This window comes from Ceratosolen solmsi, unplaced genomic scaffold (genome assembly GCF_000503995.2).
Source record: "Ceratosolen solmsi marchali unplaced genomic scaffold, CerSol_1.0 scaffold25, whole genome shotgun sequence".
Classification (NCBI taxonomy): domain Eukaryota; kingdom Metazoa; phylum Arthropoda; class Insecta; order Hymenoptera; family Agaonidae; genus Ceratosolen; species Ceratosolen solmsi.
In genome coordinates, this window is record NW_011948444.1 from 68,688 (window position 1) to 90,347 (window position 21,660).

The following is a 21,660-nucleotide window of genomic DNA, read 5'->3' on the forward strand; positions in this document are numbered from 1 at the left end:
GAAATCTAATAGGTTTGTTTAATTTAATTATTTTAAATTACATAAGACCTAGTGCAAAATAATTTTAAGTTATACTTCATTAGTAAAATCGTAAATGACTGATAGTGTTATTGAATATATCGTAATAATTAAATTTTTTAATGTAAGAATAAACATATATATATATATATATATAATTAAGAAACAATTATTTATTACATTCGTTTAAAAAAGTTTATTTTCAAATTTTTCAATTTGTTTAATCGCAACTCTAGAATAGAGAATTATTGTTATATAATAATTTTGTATTCTAATTTATGCGTAACTCATTATTATTATCTAAAAATGCATAATTATAGCAATGTTTATCGATCAAAAGAATGATTAAAAGGAGGAAAAAACTTTATTCATGTTTTTAATCATTACAATGTTTTCGAAATGTTATATTACGAAATTTAACATTGGCATTATTCCTTAGCAGTTTCCTTCAGTTAAGTCAATCTCATTATGCTATAGTAATTGATGACAGATTAGATATTTCAAACCAATAATGTTTTCATAAACATCATAATAAAGTAGAAAGGTAACTAGAAGCTGATGACTTAAATATTTCATTGTAATATTTTTTTGCTTAGATAGTCAGCAATGTAAGCATATATGAATATTTTTAACATTTAAGCTAATAAAACATCTAAAAGATCTAGTTAATTTCAATTATATAAAGATATAAATTTTTTTTAATAAACATACTTTTCATATACCAGTGTCATGTACCTATTTAATTAAACGAATAGTTTTTACGAACGATTTGTTAAAATTAATTTGTTAATTTATTTATGGAATATCTTATAAAATAATTAATGCAATATTACGTTTTATTGTAAAATATTTTCAATAAAATATTAATCGTATCAATGCTAATTCGTTTAATTATTCAAAAGTATATATTTATAATGTTGTTTGCTAGGCTTGTAAAATTATCATTAGTATGTATTTTGTATACTTTTTGATTCACAATATAAACAAGTTATATAAGTTTGGATTAAATTCTAAACATTTAAAGATTTAAACATAAATCTGTATTTAGCCGAAATTTTTTTGACTTGTTTGTATATTATTCATACAGAAAATCAACATTTGTTTGTATAATACAAAAGATAAATTATACATACATGAGATACATATAAAAGTGATTAAAATAATTCAGATAAAAATATTTATCTTTTTAATATTATAACTCATGAAATTGAAGTAATATTTAGGAATATTGATTGAATACATAGAATTTCTATATTTTCTATGATAATTTTGAGAAAATAAATTATAGGCTAAAAACAAACATAACAATATAAATATCTCGTTTAATGTAATCTGAATTTAATGTAATATAATTGTTTGTTGAAACTACTGTTGAAATGTAAATGAATTTTAAGAATTTAATAAATTAAAAGCAAATCATTACGTACGCAAAGAGAGAGAGAGAGAGAGAGACATGTATGAATATTGATACGATAAAGTTACAAATGATTTTTTACTTGATTGAATTATGTAGTTTTCTGTGTAAAATGAGTCAATAAATATTTTATGAATTTTTTTATTTTTAATTAATAATGAGATATAAAAATTCTATATATGTTTCATATATTGCAAAGACACAAAATCTATTATTAATTCTGCAATTACGCCAATAGACTTATAGTTATTGATGGGCTTAGTTAATCACAAGTTCAAGTTCAAGTACAAGTTCAAGTACAAGTAAATTAATAAAATCTTCTGTTTTCATATAATTATCAATTAATAATGATAATTCTGGTAGTATAATTATAATCAAATTATAATATGGAAAGACAGAGAGAGAGAGAGAGAGAGAGAGAGAGAGAGACAAAAGCAAAAAACTCACGCGATAAGACCAAGCCGCATTAAACTCGCAACATTGTAAATTTAACATCGAAACAAAGTACGTGACATTTTTATGATATAAAGTTAAAGAAAAAAATTAAGTTTAGGAAGCGTGTCCTGTGATTTCGTTGCACATGTGAGTATTTTATGATTTTCAATTTGAAAATACTAATTGTACTAAATATAATGAAAGATGCTTTTAACATTATTAAGAATATCCGATTTTAGTATTATTCTGTTAAAAGTATTATAATACTGCATTTATAATACATAGTTATATAATACATAATATTACTATACGGACATTCATTTTTTTTAATTCTATGAATATTTTAAGTTCATGAATTTGTTTTTAATTAAAAACAAAACAAAGCCTATCTCACGTTCTGTATTGAACGTGCAAGTGTTGAATGTGATTTACTTTGTAGTTACATTTTTTCTTTGCCTTGTAGGCTTCAACATCCATGGTTATCATATATTTTCCATGTATTATTATATTTAGAAAAACAATGTCGATGCATCATTAGCAAGCTACCAATAAAAATATATCAAATTCTCAATTAAGTAAAAAAAAACCTCCAGATTAATTTCATTATATTTATATATTTTATAAATAATATTATGTGAAATTGTCAATAGCGTAAGTAATAATGTTGACCCAATATACATTCCTTTATTTTTTAATTGATTCTTCATTTGGTGTAATGAATTGATTTATATAATTGTTAGTTGCACACTTAGATACACAAATTAAGATTGTTGAGAAAATGCATTCTGTCGATATGCAATTGATTAGATATAATAAATAAAAGCATAAATTATCATATAAATGTAAATTTGCATTAAAGTAATTGAAGCTTTGAATTTTAAATTTACTTCCTTTCATATTTGACTAAGAATTTTTACTTACATGATTTATGTCATATGAATTTAAATATGCTTGTGCTATACTTTGTTTTCTTTATCTTTTTCTTTTATTTTTGTATTGATTTAAATATTCCGCTTTTCAAGGAGCCAATGACAGTAATGTAATATGTGTAATGCTCGCACTCTGTTAATAAAACCAAATAGTTACAATCCATACTGATCAGAAATGAAAAACTATAGAAACGCGAAACCACTAGTGTACATTATATTTACAATTACATAGCAATTTTTAAGTAATTATAAAAATTGCTAGCGTTGTTAGGTGCATGATATCATTATTTTGTGTATTATATTAAATTATTATATTTTTAAAATATATTCAATCTATAGATTAACTAGTTGTCACGCTGAATTAATGCTAAGAGTAATTTTTTTTTAAATCATTCGAAATTAATTATTACAACATACTGATTATAAATTAAATAATTAATTATTTAATAATATAATAATATATAAAGAAATATGATGAATTTTTAGTTTTGTGCAATTATTTATCCTTTAATATTGTATTCTTTTATTTATGAATTAAAATTAATATTTCAGAAATTTTGTGCTAATATTTAATTGTTGAGGAATGGTATTTTTCTATTTATAATTCAAAAGCCAAATGATTTTATTGTCTTTTTCAGTTTCTATCAACGGTGAAGACAACATGTCCAACTTTGGCGAAGTAAGTTTATTAAATTGTAGAAATTTTTATATTAAATGTTATTCTAATATCATACATTATATACTAAATATTATAATATATTATGATATATTTTTTTAAGATTGTTCAATCCAGTCGGTACACTTTTTATAGCGGTAAAACTCGACCACTGGAGTTCAGAATTAAGCAATTGAAACTATTACTAAAAATGTTAGAAGAAAATAAATTGGAAATTCATGCTGCATTAAATGCGGATTTGGGAAGGGTATGGCTTTTTAACAAATATTTTGACTTAAAATGTGAAAATTAACTCGGTATGTATTTTTGATAATCAATGTATAAATTGCTTCTTTTAGGGTAAATTTGAAAACTATGTTTTTGAAATTGATTATACAATTAATGAAATCAATCATATGCTAATGAATATAAAAAATTGGGCTGCTTCGGAAATGGTAAATATTTTATTATAAATTAAGTATATTTAAATCTCTGAATTTAAGATTTTATTTTTATTGTATAATTCATTATTTTACATCAAATTAGCGATAAAAATGTAGAAGAGAAAAAATTGTAAACATTTAAACATAATACATAAAATATGTGTAGCCATTATTTTGTAAAAATATTTATTCTTTTAGCCACCTAAAGCAATGATTAATCTCTTGGATGATGTTGTTATTCATAAGGAACCATATGGTGTTGTTTTAGTCATAGGTGCCTGGAATTATCCTATACAATTATCACTAGTACCATTCATGGGTGCAATTGCAGCTGGAAATTCAGTTATTCTTAAGCCATCGGAGGTGGCTGTAAATTGTTCGAATATTTTAGGTGAACTAATTCCAAAATATTTAAACAACGTAAGCTGTGCACAATATAATATTAAGTATCGCAAGTTTTGGAATTGATAAAAAATTTTATATAAATCAAAATTTTTAGGAGTGCTATAAAGTTATTTTAGGTGGTATTAATGAAACTACAGAACTTTTAAAACAAAAATTTGACTATATTTTTTATACTGGATCAACCGCAGTAGGACGTATTGTACGGGAAGCATCTAATAAGTATCTTACACCAGTCACCTTAGAACTCGGAGGTAAAAGGTAAAATATTTGTTAACATTTAATTATTGATATTATTTATCTACACTAGTGAGTAATAGTAATAAGTAATGTTATTTTATAATTTACAGCCCTGTTTACATCGACAGTACAGCAGATATAAATGTCACAGCTAAAAGAGTATTATGGGGCAAATTTATAAACATGGGTCAAACGTGCATAGCTCCCGATTATATTATCTGTTCGAAAGAAGTACAAGATGCATTTATAAAAGAAGCAAAGTTAATTATAAAGGAGTGGTTTGGTGAAAATCCACAAAATAGTCCAGATCTTTCGCGTATTATTAATGAAAAGCATTACCAGTGAGTTTAATAATTTTATCGTTAAGCTCGAAATTAGATGAATTACAAGAATAATTAAATTAAATTTCATCAATTTCACAGACGGTTAATCAATTTCTTGAGTGACGGTGAAGTGGCTATCGGTGGACATACTGATCCAAGTGAAAAATTTATCGCACCAACAATTCTTATTAATGTAAAATTTACAGATGCAGTGATGAGCGAAGAAATTTTTGGACCAATATTACCTATTGTAAATATTAGTAATGCCTATGAAGCAATTAATTTTATCAATTCACGGTAAATTTTAACATATTTTTTTATGAAATACTTTCACAGATCTATAGATAGTATAATTAAAATTTTTACGTATGATGTACAAGTTATCTCATATTTGTATCATTTTTATTTGACATTCATAACTCTTATTTAACTTTACATTGACATGATAAAGCAATTTAGACTGTGAAAAAAATATTACGACATTTCTATTTACCATCATACATTTTATTCATAGTAAATAATGTAAGATAAATTGTGCAAAAACAATTTTTTGTTGATAAATTTTACTCAAATTAAGTCTACTTATTCGTCATAACATTTTTTAATACCATAAAGAAATATCTTTCATAAAATTATTTAACAAAGTAGAGATTGACGATAATAAACATAATTGAAATTAATTACAAGATTATAATTAAATAATTATTTTAATTTTTAGCTTATTTTCATTTATAAAAGTTATAATTTCATGTCTTTTATTATTTTTTAGATCGTTAAGCTTATTTTATGAATTGAATACATATTTAATTAGAAATTTATCCAAAAAATGTGGAAGTTTAATGGTTTTATTGCTGGAATTAAATTTTATAGTTATTATTTTTTTACATTTACATCATACAAATTTATGTAGCTTTTCATGCTGATCCAAGAATAAAAAAAAATAATAAATTTGTTTTCTATAATATAGAGAACAACCTCTTGTATTGTACTTATTTACCAAGAATAAAGGAGTACAGAATTTGATAGTAACTCAAACCCAATCTGGTTCTGTGTGTGTCAATGATACAATCATGCAATATAGTGGTGAGTTAGGAAAAAATTTCTCTAGGTGATGGTTACTTTTTAGTTATATTAAACGACACTTTTACTTTACCTTCCTTAATCATAATATTTAATGGTGCGTTTAAGTTTTATTTTGTTATTTAGAATATTATAACCATTTAGCCTGCATATATTTAATTATTTACTTCCTTAGTAATCTTAACATCGGGGGTTGAAGTTATTTTTATGGTTAACATAGTATAAAAACATAGACTTACCACTTTATCTAAAAATGTTTAAATAATTATTAGGATATTATATAACTAGTAGTGTAATTTTAGTTTGATGTTGTTTGTAGTTAAACGGTTTTGCATAAGAAGCTTTCATTACTAATCAATTGTCTTACAAATTATAAATATCAGCAATAAACCATTCAACTTAATTGTAATGATGTATGTAAATTAAAACCATATTATTTTCATTTTTATTTAAATCTCTATTTCACTATATTTACTATAGCGATAAGCCTTTAGCACTTTATATCTTTGGTACTAATAAGGAAGAAATTAACTTAATAATAAATAATACATCAAGTGGAAATACTATAGTTAATGATACAATCTTGCATGTTTCAGGTATGTTTTTTAGGTATTTTGTTTTTCATTTACTTTCTGCACTCATGCACCTTTAACAAAGTAATTCTGTAGCATAATTAAATTTGAACGTAGATTTATGTATTTCAGTTGCTTGACAATATATTTAATTATCAAATTTCTTATTCACTTTATACCATATCATAAAACTTATAATACAATATTCTTATTAGTTGATACGTTACCCTTTGGTGGCATTGGACCATCAGGAATGGGATCTTACCATGGAAAATTGACATTTGACACGTTTGTTCATCCTAAAGGTTGTTTGATAAAAAACTTTAATATTATTGGTGAAACTATAGCAGCGTAAGTATAATTTACTTATCTATGATATCAATCGAATCACTAATATTATTTTTGCTTTAATTTTTAATTAATTTAAGCCATTGTGCTTTGCTAAAATGAAATTTTAATATAAATCTGAAACACTTAATCGTTGAATTTTTCTTACTTTGATTATAAATACAATATAGTAGTTTATTCTAAAGGATAAAATTATATTTCTATTATTTTCAGTGTACGGTATCCTCCCTATTCAGACAAGAAATTGAAATTCTTAAATTTTCTTATGGCAAAAAGGCCAGATATTCCTGGAGTAAAATTTTTACCATATTTGGTAATGTTTGGCTTGGGCATCGCTGTAACTTTCGGCTTCAAAGCTATAATGAAGGTACAAAAGACAAGTATACGATAAACGATATTTCATCAATACATATCAAGTACATCAAACTTATATCTACAGAAAGTACCCTACACTTTTAAAGTGTAAATCATTCTGTGGCATACAAGATGCATCATAGTTCTTAAAATAAACATTAAAAAACGTTCAAGTGTAAACATTATTTATATAAAATATTTTTAATGTGAAGTAAAGCTTCATTTGTAATTTTTAATAATTTTAAAGAGTTTTGCATATATTTATTTACATATTGTTTATACTCTAATTACATACAATTTTTACGCACAATTTCATTTTTTGTATATAATTATGTCAGCTAATAATGAATAAAGTAAGCTAAATTCTCTAAATTATGGTTCTTTTTTTTTATTTTTTTAATATCGCCTTGAGCACAATAAATAAATAATACGTTTTAAAATCTATTATGTGACAAAGCATTGGCACGAATCATAAATATAACAGAATAAATGACTTTTTCAGGAGCACCTTTATGCCGCTGAGCCGTGACACCTAATTTGTTGGACACCTTTTTTATGATTGCCACAATAATACGTAAACCTTATGTTTTTCCTATGAGTATATTTTTTAAGCCCAGTTATAAAACTCGAAGCTAATATTTATCACAATCGAATAATTATAAACGTATGACGAAATAAGTACTTTGCACACATTTTCCACTCTGTACTTTATTCATTATATACAATGAATACATCACACAGTACCATTAATTTTTTTTAATGATTATTTTATTATTAATATCTGCTAATATTTTATACTATTAAGTCAAATTCGTTATTGTAAAATATTTATTCGTGCATGATTTGTTTATGCCTATGTTATTTTATAATTTATTCATTATGTATTCGTTAAATTTAATGAGTAAACAATTTTAGTTAATCGATTTTAATTTTATTTATGATATTTTAATAATATTAGAAAAAAAGGGGGAAAAACTACCACAAAACTATAAAATCGCCGAAAATCTACATATAAAAATATCGTTATAATTAGAAATAAGCGAAAGTGACAAAAATACATAAATATTATATTTTGTAAATGGATAAATTATGTAACGCTATCTTTTATATATGTTTTTATACTAAACATTATCTTTTTCAATTGTTCACCTATATATCTGAAAAGCATTTGCATAAGTAATAAATTTGCTTTTAATTAATCAGTATAATGTATTAAACATTAAAACATTGTAAATAATTATCTTCTCATTAGCCGAGTATTAAAATTTATTTTTCTACTTTTGAGAAGATGATAGATATTAATATCTAATAGACATTTTTATTTAGATTCAAATAGATAAATCTGCTAATTACTCTCCATTTTATTCTTAATATATATTATAAAATTTCTGCTATTAATATTTTAAAAATTACAACTAATGGTCCTAATGTTTTTTTCTATCTCAAGAAAGTACAGTTAAATATTGGAGAATTTTATTTTACATTTTAATTTTAACTTATAAAATTTTAATCCTTTCAAGTTCTATATAAAACGCTTGCATTTAAAAAAAAACATAAAGGCATTAAATACTTTTAATTGAAATGCAATCTTTCGTCAATAATTGATTATCATTAATAATATCTATTTCTTATTACTTATATTATAAATATTCAATATAAATATAAAAATATAAAAGGAAAATATAAAAGGATACTTCTGCATACCAAACTATTATAAATTAATGAAAGAAGAACATTCTTTTGAATTTAAATAAAAATGAAAATACAATTTAAATTTTAACGACTAATTGGAAATATTATGATTCTGTATTTGTTGAATGTTAGTGGAACAGGTAAGTAATTAAAATAATTAATTTTTTATACTACTACAATGTTCTCGAGGTAATTTCTGTTATCTTGAAATTTAAAAATTTTTATATGAAATTATAAATTTAATGATAATTTAAGTAGATGATGATTTTCAATTAGATTTTCGAATTTACAATTCCTTTTATATTTTATATATAAAAATATGAAATATAAATTTTTTAATTAAATTAATTTTATTTCCTAATAAGAGTATATGAATTTTTTTCTTAAAAAAATAAAGAAATAACTATATTACAACATTGTAAACTTTAGTTATTTAAAAAGTCTCGTATAATATATTAAAATATTAAAAAATATTTAAATATGAAATAGATATATAATATTTTAAAAATAATATCTAATCTAAAAAAATAGCTATAACTTCGAAGTAACAACATTATAAAAGAAAAAATCAAATATAATTGAAAGATTACATAATTATAAGGTAAGTATTTTAAATAAAATATTGTGTAGAAATAAATAATTATAATTCATTTGAATGCGATATTAATGTATTATTACAGTTATTATAGAACAATTATTATTTTTGATATACTTCAACTAATTCTTAAAATAAAATTCATTATTTATTTCAAATTGCCGACTTATTAATTCAATTTTCAATCACTTGATAAATTTTAAGTTACTTAATTTGAAAATTTAAATAATGTTTTAAATTCTAATATAATATGATTGAATAATGCATAATTAAATTTATATTATTATGCAGTGTTTGTTAAAATTCTGTATATATGTTAAATCATTATAGTATTTGAAAGTAAAAAAGTAAAAAATTAGAAATACAAATTAGGAAGTTTATGTTCAATAACAAATTTAAATTATATATCATTTTTAGTGAGTATTGTTAGATTATTTCAGTTTTATTAAAATATATTTTTTATATTACATTGGTATGTATTTTGTATTAAAAATATTAATTAATAATATATATATATATATATATATATATATATGATAATTATAATGTTACATTTTTTTTATTTGCGTAAGGTAACTTTGTGTAAATTTGATAAATCGATATTATTAACTTATAAAATTTATGAATGTATTTTAAAAACTATTATCTATATTTTAAAAAGAATTTTATTCATAATAAGAAATATTTAAAGTTAGAATAAGGAATGCATGAGTTATATCTCATTAAGAGATGATATTAGTAAGTAGAAAACTATTTAACTTATTATGACTGTTAAAATAAATAAGAGAATAGAAAACTATTTCATAGAATAAATGTTTTTTAATGCAAATGAATTAATTAGAATTCTGACTTACGTTAAACCTTAATTGAAAATTATAAATTTACATACATAATTGAACTAAATAGTTATTCATACGATGTTTAATTAAAATAGAATATAAAGAAAACTTAAATATTATATACAATTAATTGCATGCCTTTCAATTTCAAAATACATACTTCTATATTTTAGAATTCTTATTAAAAATGTACTTATTAAATTTTCATTAAATGACGGTAACTATTTTTCCTTTTTAATTTTTTAAAACAAACGATTTTTTTACCTTAACTTCGAAATAGTACGCATATAAGTAAACAAGAGTGCTGTGTTATTTTAAATAAAGATTTTTAGCTTTTCTCTGCTCACGCATATTTAGAGAATAATATCGCAATGAAAAAAATTAATGACATACGTACTCGAATTTGCATGTGTATATAAGAGATTGATCAGTAAGGATTTCTAAGCCTGTGTACTGATCGCATTTGAAAACTGTGAAAGTCACGCTTGTGATTAGCCACGCGCGCTGCTCATCAAAACGTGCTCGAAGGCTTTAAAAAAGACGAAAACCAATGATAAAGCCAATGATATGATTGATCGGTGCCGATAGTTGATTTATGAGTAAAACGACTTTTTTTATGCATATAAAAGTTTTTGTAGTCTTGCGTGCGTAGTAGAACTCTAGATCCTGCAAGTGGCACTTACATATTTTACGTCGGAACGAGTCGAAATTTTAGAAGATGAAAGGTTCGGTTGCATACGTTATATTTTTTATTTGCATTATGGGGCTGAAATAACTTTATTAAGTGATCGATATTTTCTTACCATGCATGCAATATTGCATATTTGAAATATTGCAAATTATTCGGTTTTGAACAGCTTTCAATATTCCCGCAAAAATTGCAAACACGTATCAATGATTTATCAATGATTTTAATGAAATTTGTTTGAATTCGTTACATTGTATAAACTTATCGAGTTCTCTTGTACTTCACGTTGCAGTTATTATCAATAAACAATCAGCAATATTGCTCCACAACAAAATATTGGAACATCTTTATCTCTACTATCGTGTTGTATCGCGACTTATGCAAGAAGCTTCACAAATGATCGCATTTGCATTATTTAATTAAATTCTTTCGACATATTATTAGAATAGTAAATTCTTTCATTTATATTATTATTTTGTTAATAGTCAATTTAGATTATTATTAATTCTTACAGATACACTATATGTTTAAAAATTTGTATAATATATGAAGTATGAGTCGTTAGGTAGTATTCTTTTAAATTCTTAACTATTTCAAGTATGTATAAAAATTTATCTAAGCTTATCAATTCAGAAGATTATTCCCATTTTTTTTAATTTGTGATCATTAAGCAATAGATATACTTTATTTCTAGAGGAAAGTTGTTAAATTATTTTATTGCTTTAAAAAATTATATATATACATACATACAAAGTGTGAAAAAAAAATGGCCTACGCGTGCTTTAATTTTTATTTACTAGTTTTTTCTTTTTTATTTATTACAATTATTATTTTATTTATTATATTATTATAAATTAACTATTACAATTTAATTTATTTATTTATTTTATTTTATTTACTAATAATAAACAAATTAATTTTCAGGCATATATAAATGAACGCTGTCTTATCTTGTAAAATATTATCTATTGTAAAAGCTTTCATCTATTTTTATCGTAAATTTTCTGATTTATTATTTAATTTTCGCTTATTATTGCTGTTGCAATGTTTATCTTTTGGTCTTAATAAGATTTTTTTAACTTATGCAACAAATATTGTTTTTTTACTACATGATAATTAAAAATATTAGACAATATTATCTTAATAGGAACTTAACACTTTTTTTGCAATTGAAATGTTATATGAATAATTAAACTTTATAAAAGTACACATGTATAAAAGGGAAACTACTTTTAAAATGAGCTATTATGTGTTTTTTAATATTCCATTATTATCTGCAACATAATTATACAAAGTTGAACGACTCCCTGCTTATTATTATGCTTATATACAATTATTTAGTTTTATATTTATTATTGAGTAATAAACGTTGATTAAATAAAATAAAATATTAACTGTAACTAAATCATTGTAACATAACTTTTATAATTACGAAGACATTATCTTTATTTCCGTATTTGCAAGTAAGATAATTTACTTGGAGTTTAACATAATAGTTTTATCATTATAATAAAGGTTTGATTTTGCCTTGAAAGTTAAATTTATATTTGCATGGAAACGCACAAGTATCTAAATTATCGATCTATTACATTAAATTTCATATAGTTCTGTAAGCAAATATTAATGTAGCTCAATAAATTTTCCGATGCACAATGAAATAGTCATGCTCATTAAAATTCTCATTAGTCATTTTATGCAAGATCATGAATATTTATTTATTGATTTGAATTTCTTTTATATTCCAATACAGATAAAAGAGCTCCTTTCTATTTATCACTGATATTAGTTGGCTGGGCAATTGCGGTAGTGGCGGAAGATCCATTTTTACGAATTAATTCACTGCTACAAGATGAAGCTTCAGTTCAATATTATGCTAATTGCTTACTTGATAAAGGTCCTTGCTCCGGCGATGGTCGAGCTATGAAAAGTTAGTTGATTTTGTATAGCGTTAAAGATTTGAACCAATTATGGAAAAATATTCTTCGAACAAAACTTAAACGAGCAAAACATATTAGCATAATATTTTTTTACTAGCACTGTGGATGGTGAGATTAATTGAAAATTGTAATATTATGTGGTACGGTCAAAAAGGTTTTCAGCTCGTATTACGAATATACTTTTTCAATTTATGGATTTTAGCATTAAACTTCTATTTTTTTAATAACTAGGGATGCAAATCTATATATTGTTTTTATATAATATAAAAAGACATTAATCAATTGTTCAATGTACTATGAAATTTTAAAATCTATCAATTAAAGATTAATTTAATTATTTTGATTTTTTTATTTAGATATAAAGAGAATGCCAAATTGCAATTTCGTATTTAATAAAATGAAAATATATTGAGAAATAAATGTAACCTATGCAGTTGCATTGGAAAATTTCTTCAGTTTTAAAATATAAAATATCCATCCGCCAATTAAACAGAATATATTTCATAACATATTATATATACAATTATATAAAATACAAAAATTCATAAAATGATATTTGAGATACAAAGGGTTCGGTATGAAGTGAGATTTATAATGTTAATCTTATTAAATTTGTGGCAATTAAAGTTTAGGTGATGGAACATTATATTCATATTACAATATGATTCGGTTCGTTCGATTTATTGGCTTTTGCTGAACATATATTTAACAAGCGTCGCTAAATTAATATAATTAATAAAAAATGACTAGTTCTGCATACTTAAAGAATATAATACATAAGAGTCAATTATTCACTAATATCCTTCTGCCAGGTGTTTCATACGAATGAAAAAATTTTATAAAATTGACAACGAATATGAATTCGATTTCTATAATTCAATGATTGATTTGAGATTATTTGGAAAAATATTTTTCATCTAATAAACATTTCATTTATTATTCAGGACTTCTACCCGAGTTCATTACGACAAGTTGTGCAAGATGTTCCGAAAGGTATAAGAAAATAGGATGCGAAGTCATCTTAACGATGCAGCAGGCGAAGTATGATAATCTCTGGAAAGAGTTTTTATTAAAGTATGATCCACAAAATCTCTATCAAACTAATCTTCAGAATTTTATGCAATATTGTAGAGAAAGTTCATTTATTTGATTTTTTTCTTCTTCAATAATTATTTGTAAATATGAGCAACAAGTTTGAAAATAAAAAGAAATTAATAAATATTTTTCCTATACAATATTTTCAAATATTATAAACCTTTAAAGTTAATGTTTTACGCAATTACGGCTACAATTTTCAAATTATCCATCAATTTAATTTATATTTATAATACATTATATTTATAATACATTAATTTATAATACATTATAGTTTAATAACAGAAATCAATTGTTTAAATTTCATATATGTTTTAAATACTTTTAAAACATTGTAGAAAATTTTAAGAATTTTGTTTAAATATAATGATATAGAATTAAAATTTCTTTTTAAAAAAATTTTTTAGTCATATTACTAATTTTAATACTTTTATTTATCATATTAATAAATATATTTAATCAGAGTAATATATTTTATATTAAGAATTATGTCAATATTTTTATTGATAAAATATAAGAAGATATCTTTAATTAATTTTATATTCTGTAAATAAACATTCAAAAGAATTTAATTATTTTATAGTAATAAATAATTTTTCAAAATTAAGCATCAATTTCCATTGAAATATTAATAAATTTTGTTTATTATTCAAAATATAATCAATTGTAACTATTATACGAATATATCTTCAAAATACATAATAATAATAAAAATTTTACCTTATGTAAATGAATTTTTTTTAAATTTACGTTGCTAATAGCAATTAATTAAAAAATTTTATATTTTACACTTAGATATTAAGTAAAGATACGTAAAATTTTATTCAGTAATATATTTTGTAGCTATATTAATAATAAATTTTTATTTTCCTGAGTTAAAATTCTAAATGTTTGTATTTGTAATCACAATGATATAATAAAATAAAAAATTTATTTTTAAATATTTATTATTTTATATATTTTTATATATATTTAATATATTTTATATATTTTATATTTAATATATTTTATATTTAATATATTTTATATTTAATATATTTATTATTTAAAATTTATTATTTTAAAAAGGAACACAACTAATCATTCTGAGTAAAACATATTGTCGAAAATACAAATGCTATAAAGTATTATGATTTAATGAAAAACATATCGATGAGTATGATTACTCTAAAGTAAATAATTTTTCTATATATATATATCTGTATAATTTAATTTTCAAATAAAATTTGTCACAAAATAATAAATATTTTTTGGAGAGGAAGTAGAAGTATTTCAGTAAATAAACGTCAATGGTTAATAACTATAATTTTATTGTAATTATGTTTACATACACTTGTATAAAATGAGGTCTTAAATTAATTTTTCTAAAATACTTATTTGAGTCTTGTATAAATAAAATTAATTTTTTAGTAGAAAATTTTTAAGATAATCTTATAAATATAGCAATAACAATAACAAAAAAGTATAAGAAAATGCTAAGGATCTCATAAGATTATACTTTTTTTTCAGTAATAAAATTTTTTTTTGTATTTTTCATACACTAATTATTATATCATCAATACAGGTATAATAGTTAAAATATAATAAAATTTTCCAGCTTATTTAAGTTTAATATATAGTACTACAATTTTTTATAGCTGTTTTTATCGATATGAACAATTAATAAATCAATACAAATAGCTAATGCGACAAATAGTTATTGATTTAATCAGATGTATTAATTTACTATTAGTGTAATTTTTTTATAAATTTGAAGACAACTCGACTATTTTGAATAACCATATTATCATTCGTTTTTCTTATCAGATGATTTTTTACTTTCCTGAATGGCCTTAAGAAGAACTTTGTTCCATTTTTCCGGCTCCTTCTCTGTATAAAAGAGAACAATTTTCTCGAATATTTCCTTTTGTTTAGCAGTGCATTTTCTACATTTAGTCACAATAGCTTCAGGAAACTTTTCTGTAAAAATAATGAATAAATTTTTTCTTAGTCGTATATTATTTATACTATTTTAAATATGATATATTTCTATCCTATTTGTTTTTATCTGTTCAGTTTGTGACTCATCTTTATAATAAATTTTTATTAGAAATATATGTATAAATATTATATCTATATATACTGTTTGTATATATATATATATATATATATATATATATTTCTAATAAAAATGCATTCAATAAATGCATACATACATGCATACAAATAATTTCCTATTCATTTAATATTTAAGATTATTCTGGTATTCTCTTTATAATATTTTGAATAACTTTTAAGCATTAGAGTCATAAAATTGGAAAATATTTTTATCTGTGACAAAACTTGTGATGATCATTCATACATTTTTTTAATTAAAAGTATTAGTATAACATTAGAATATTAATAGCTAAAAATATACATATTAAAAGCAATAACTTTTTGGAATTCAATATTGTATTGATAATATTTTATATAACAGAATGTTAGGGAATTTACATGTAGTATATTTATTTTAATAATAATGAAATTATTGAGATATTTTCGAAAAATCTTCCGATTTGCATATTTATCAATGACGCTATAATATACGTTTCAGTATAATCTTTCTTGACAATTATAATTATATAATTTTTATTTTAAATGGTTATCGAAATATTCTTTTGAACTTTGATAAAAATCTGTTATTAAAATAATTTATTTACATTAATTTAAAGAAAAATGTTCAATTAAACTATTAAATTAAACCTTAATTTTTCTACATTCTTCATTAGCACATTTGTCCTTTTATACTCCATTTTCAAATTAAATTTTGTAAAAGTAAATTAAAATAGACTCTCAACAACTGTATTATAATTTCTTTAGAGTTTTTATAAGATACGGTTACGATTATAGTTATACATCGGCATGAAAGAGAGTGTAATTGAACATCAAGAAAATTAATAAACATTGAAACCGAATTCCAGTATTTTAATGCAATTATTATTATAAATATTCACTGATATAAAATATATTATCTTGTATTATAATAATAGTAAAAGCAAGTTTCTTATATTTTTATAATGCTATTAATTAATGATTGATCTTCAATAGCTAAAATCTTATTAGATTGATATGTTCGATATATATATATATATATATATTAGGATAATAGATAAGACAGAATTTTATTAGAAATAATTGCCTACAATGACACTTAATATTTTAGCACTAACATTTTCTCCATCTATAGATCTATATATTTGTCTGTAGAGCATTAACTACGCATTAAAATGATATACCTTTGAAAAATTTGGCGTCAGGGGTGAGACAGGGACCTAAGTCCTGGTAACAATTGTAGTATTGATTCCTAATGCGAGGATTACTGAGGACTGCATCGATGTCGATGTAATCATATTTGTCGGTGTACAATTCCTCCGCCACGACAATCGCGACGAGGGTGCAAAGTGCTACCAAAAAAATCGTTCTTCGCGCCATTTTGCTGCTCAAGAGGAATTTTTAGATATCCACTGAAAGCACACTCACAGCTTAAGAACCACAGCGATTATGAATATCCGATACCGCGATCGAGCGGACTTTTATACACGTACCAGTTCAATCGACTGTTCCTCCCTCCCTTCTTCCCTCCCACCGTCACTCACTCACTAACGAACTCTATCTCTCTCTTTCTCTCTTTCTCTCTACTCCGACTGAGCGGAAGGCGAAGGTTCGGAAAATAACATTGGCCATTCGAGCAACTGCCCGGCATTGAATGAGAGGGGAAGGATGCGGAGGTCACAGCCACCGTAGTGAGTGCACATGCAAGCACGTCGTTGAATATCCTACGTGACAGTTATCATGTCCAGGGACGTCGTGTTTCGAGCATCAGATGATTTACAAATACTACGTACGAGCCAATAATAAAGATGTTTGAACGAGTGTGTGCTACAGCTGTTGTCGAAATTCAGTTAATTGCTGTTCTTAAACGTTGGTATCGCTGAACTTTCTTCCTACTTGACTTGATAAATAATCAAATAAAAAATCTTCTCGGTCCGTTTCTGATGATATTAACAAATTTTCTAAGTAAACCGATCATCGTATAATTTTTTTTTCTTCTTTTTTTGTTTCATCTAGGTAAAGTGATTATTGTAAACAGGGGGCGTTATGTTTAGCAATTTATATCATGAATCGCGAAAAACATTTGTGCCGAAATTAATTACACTGATTAATGGAAGACATATAATTATTTGGGGCTAGGGGTATGTTTTTCAAATTTGATATTCTTATTCTTATATAAGCATACAACGAATTTAATGCTTATTGTCATATTCTATCGGAAATAAGAAATATTATTGCTTACGCGCATGTGATGTCGATTAGATTGTTTATCATTTGCCAACTACCTATATCTTAATTAATTCCATATCCAAACTAATGTAATAAAAAAATTTACTTTTCTTTTATATTTCATTTACGATTTTGTATATGAATGCACATCCATTCTGTTATGTATACAATCATAATGTGCACATGAATGTATTATCGAATCAATGATAAATTACACGTTGAATATTGACTAAATAATAAATACGAAATTTGTATAATTTCTTAAATGCATAGGATACAACATTATGTTGAAGCTAGTCTAGTTGCTATTTATAGATAAAGACGAATAGTAAATATCTTTAGTAATAAATAATTCTGTACTCCAGAATCTCGGAGAAAGACCTCCAGTAAATTTTTGTTAGACTTAATATAGTTTAGCAGTAATTCAGTTTATTCAATGTGATCTAAATAATCTATGGAATGCTTAATATGTTAAATTGTAATTCCAATCAGCTTAAGCACATTTTAAATGAATAATTTTTAATAAAAAATGACAAAATAAATATTGTTATAATTTAATCAAGATTGTCGCGCCATACTTAGAACTATATTTAAATGAAATATAAATAAACAATTATAAAGATCAAATGAAAGTTAAAAAACTATATTAAGTTTAACAAAAATTTACTACAAAATGCATAAATAAAGCCTTCAAGATTCATAATTATAATGAAACTTTTTGCACAAAGACAAAAGGTCGTTAAAACATAATATACGACGTGCATATTAAATAATTTATATTTCAATATGCCAAAAACTAGTTTTTAAGTACATACTATTTTTTTGTAATTATGACATAAAGTTTCTTGTAATTATAAAATAATATTATAAAATCAATCACATTTTTCTTTATATTCAATTTAAGTATTATTATTTTCCATAATATGGATTTATGGCGAATACGCCTCCTCTTCATTGAAAGAAATGTGTTAGAAAGTACTTTGAAAATATCAAATTAATTAATTTTCTTGAATTAATAAAGGTTAGATAAATTATTTTTCAAGTTCTCTTATGAAATACTATATGTCTAGTTAATCAACATTCGGCTTTTCGTAATATTGTCAAATAGTGTGTTCCTTAATGTATTCCTACATTAGATTTATTAATTTAGTTTTATAATATAATATAAATAAAATATAAATAAAAACTTTTCCAATAAAATACCTTTACAATTGTTTTCAAACAATATGGTGTAATAATTTCATATTTTATTGAATATTATTGTGTCAATAGTCGAGATGTGAAAATTCAGTATTTTTTACTGTGAGTGTATTTGAATAAATAGTTTTAGCGTGTGTGCCTATTATATTCACGTATTTGCTTCTAACATTTCACAACAGAAGGTAAATATAGCTTTGAAATCAAGTAGGCACTTGTACATTATAAAACATATACAGCATTTATATTATATATCTGATAATTCATTATTAATAGGAGTATTCACGATTTTAATTATCATAATTCTCTAGGAAATGCTAATATGAAGTTGTAAATATATGTTTAAATGAAGTCTTTTTAATTTAATTCTAATCCTTCACAATCGAGTCATAATATTAATCTGTATATTACTTCGAAATTCATAGAGAATAATTAACATTGATTCTCTCTCTCTCTCTCTCTCTCATTCTCTTCACATTTCTATACTGCATTTTTAAAAGATTTTTTATATTTGCGAAATAATTATAGGTACTGATTCATATCCAGTCGATATAAAGATTCAATTTACTTACCTACTTTATAAAAACTATGAATGTCTTATAATCAATAAAAATCATCTCATGCTTATTTGAAAATCACTCTTAGTTTACTTTAATAAAGACACAGAAAAATAAAACAATATGATTCAGATTACGTAAGAGATTGGAAATATTATGCATTTTGTAGTAATAAAATTTTTTAAGGTCCCTGTTTCATATTCTAATATTTAGCAACCCATTATGAAAAAATCAATTGAATATACGGAATTTTACAAGTCAATTACACATTTTTTTTTTAATAAATATATGCCTTTTAAAACTTTATACACATAGCGCTCACATTTGCCTCGTACGTAAGCTTGCGTATTTGAGCTAAAGAAATTTTCCCTGATAAGTGTTTTATTACAGTTCAGCTGAAAAAACATATAAACAACTTACAGCGGGCGACCCCGTCATCGTAAGACCAAAGTGTATACAACGCTGACTTGCTCTTCTACGACTTGTGAAATTCATATTGCACTTTTTGTTTCGATCGAATCATCAAATTTCACACTTTTAGCTGGACGTGCGAGTCAAAGTAGATCATTAAGCCTGTGAATCGCCGTGACCGACAGCACTCAATCGACTTCTCAGTCTATATATGCAACCATCCTCCGATCAACACGTTCAAATCGTCCTCGCGCCACTCCTGATCACGTTCCTGTCAATCTTGCCGATTGAGACGAACGAACAGGAAGGAGTGAAAGGCACGCGAATTTCGTGTGGACCATGTCGAAGAAGCTCGTACCCTCGATGAGGTTTCTGGTCTTTGCGGTTGCCGCCCTCCTCGTCGTAATGTCGACGATTGACGCTGCCGACGAGGACAAAAAATACTCAGATGCGTACGATGACCTCGACGTTGACGTGATCCTGAAGGACGACGCCGAGCGAGACCGATACTATGCGTGCTTCATGGACACAGGACCCTGTCATACCGCAGCAGCTCATTTTTTCAAGAGTGAGTAAACAGATGCTATTATTGTGTCTCATTTATATTCATCAACTTATTAAGTGGTAGTGGAAAACAAAATTCCGACTATTATGCATTGAAACACTTTATCTAAAAAATATTTAAAAGGATTCCATTAAATTCGTGGTAGTACGTGAGGAGGGAGATCAAATATATAAAGCTCGTTAGGCTTTCTGAAATTTCTAAATTTGATTTAAAGTTTGACGGTGGAGGGGAGAGGGGGCCGAATGATAAAGCAATTAGGATATAAGCATTCCTTTGGGATTGTGGAATAAAATGAAAATTATTTTTAAAGGATTCTTTATTTTTTCAGACAAGGCACCCGAAGCAATTATTACTGCTTGTAAATATTGTACTAAAAAACAATTAGAAATGTTCGAGAAAATCGTCAGCTGGTATGTTGATAATAAGTCGCAGGATTGGAATATCTTGATTGAAAAGACCATTCAAGATGCTAAGAAAAAGGGCTTGAAAATATGAAAAAAAAAACAAGTATTTTATACAACGTTCTTTTGAGATGAAATAAGAATATATTATAATATATTGTATAACAT

General features: G+C 24.1%; 4 protein-coding genes across 4 annotated transcripts; 3 read left to right on the forward strand and 1 right to left on the reverse strand.

The window, feature by feature from the left end:
- Window positions 1-3,581: 3,581 nt before the first annotated feature.
- Window positions 3,582-7,968, forward strand: Aldh-III (Aldehyde dehydrogenase type III). The gene is made up of 10 exons (XM_011504290.1): window positions 3,582-3,719; window positions 3,811-3,906; window positions 4,093-4,314; window positions 4,394-4,557; window positions 4,647-4,877; window positions 4,959-5,156; window positions 6,420-6,535; window positions 6,727-6,862; window positions 7,073-7,226; window positions 7,716-7,968. Exons 1-10 carry the CDS (start codon window positions 3,663-3,665, stop codon window positions 7,740-7,742), a joined length of 1,401 nt encoding a protein of 466 aa, XP_011502592.1. The 5' UTR covers window positions 3,582-3,662; the 3' UTR covers window positions 7,743-7,968.
- Window positions 7,969-10,717: 2,749 nt separating this feature from the next.
- Window positions 10,718-14,865, forward strand: LOC105366060 (ejaculatory bulb-specific protein 3-like). The gene is made up of 4 exons (XM_011504374.1): window positions 10,718-11,064; window positions 12,778-12,954; window positions 13,909-14,100; window positions 14,855-14,865. The coding sequence occupies exons 1-4, from the start codon at window positions 11,058-11,060 to the stop codon at window positions 14,863-14,865; spliced, it is 387 nt and encodes a 128-aa protein (XP_011502676.1). The 5' UTR covers window positions 10,718-11,057.
- Window positions 14,866-15,741: 876 nt separating this feature from the next.
- Window positions 15,742-17,594, reverse strand: LOC105365991 (ejaculatory bulb-specific protein 3-like). The gene is made up of 2 exons (XM_011504291.1): window positions 17,317-17,594; window positions 15,742-16,018 (listed from the first exon to the last, which is right to left on the reverse strand). The coding sequence occupies exons 1-2, from the start codon at window positions 17,510-17,512 to the stop codon at window positions 15,846-15,848; spliced, it is 369 nt and encodes a 122-aa protein (XP_011502593.1). The 5' UTR covers window positions 17,513-17,594; the 3' UTR covers window positions 15,742-15,845.
- Window positions 17,595-20,342: 2,748 nt separating this feature from the next.
- On the forward strand, window positions 20,343-21,586 carry LOC105366061 (ejaculatory bulb-specific protein 3-like). Its single transcript, XM_011504375.1, has 2 exons — window positions 20,343-21,094; window positions 21,420-21,586. Exons 1-2 carry the CDS (start codon window positions 20,866-20,868, stop codon window positions 21,584-21,586), a joined length of 396 nt encoding a protein of 131 aa, XP_011502677.1. The 5' UTR covers window positions 20,343-20,865.
- Window positions 21,587-21,660: the final 74 nt, after the last annotated feature.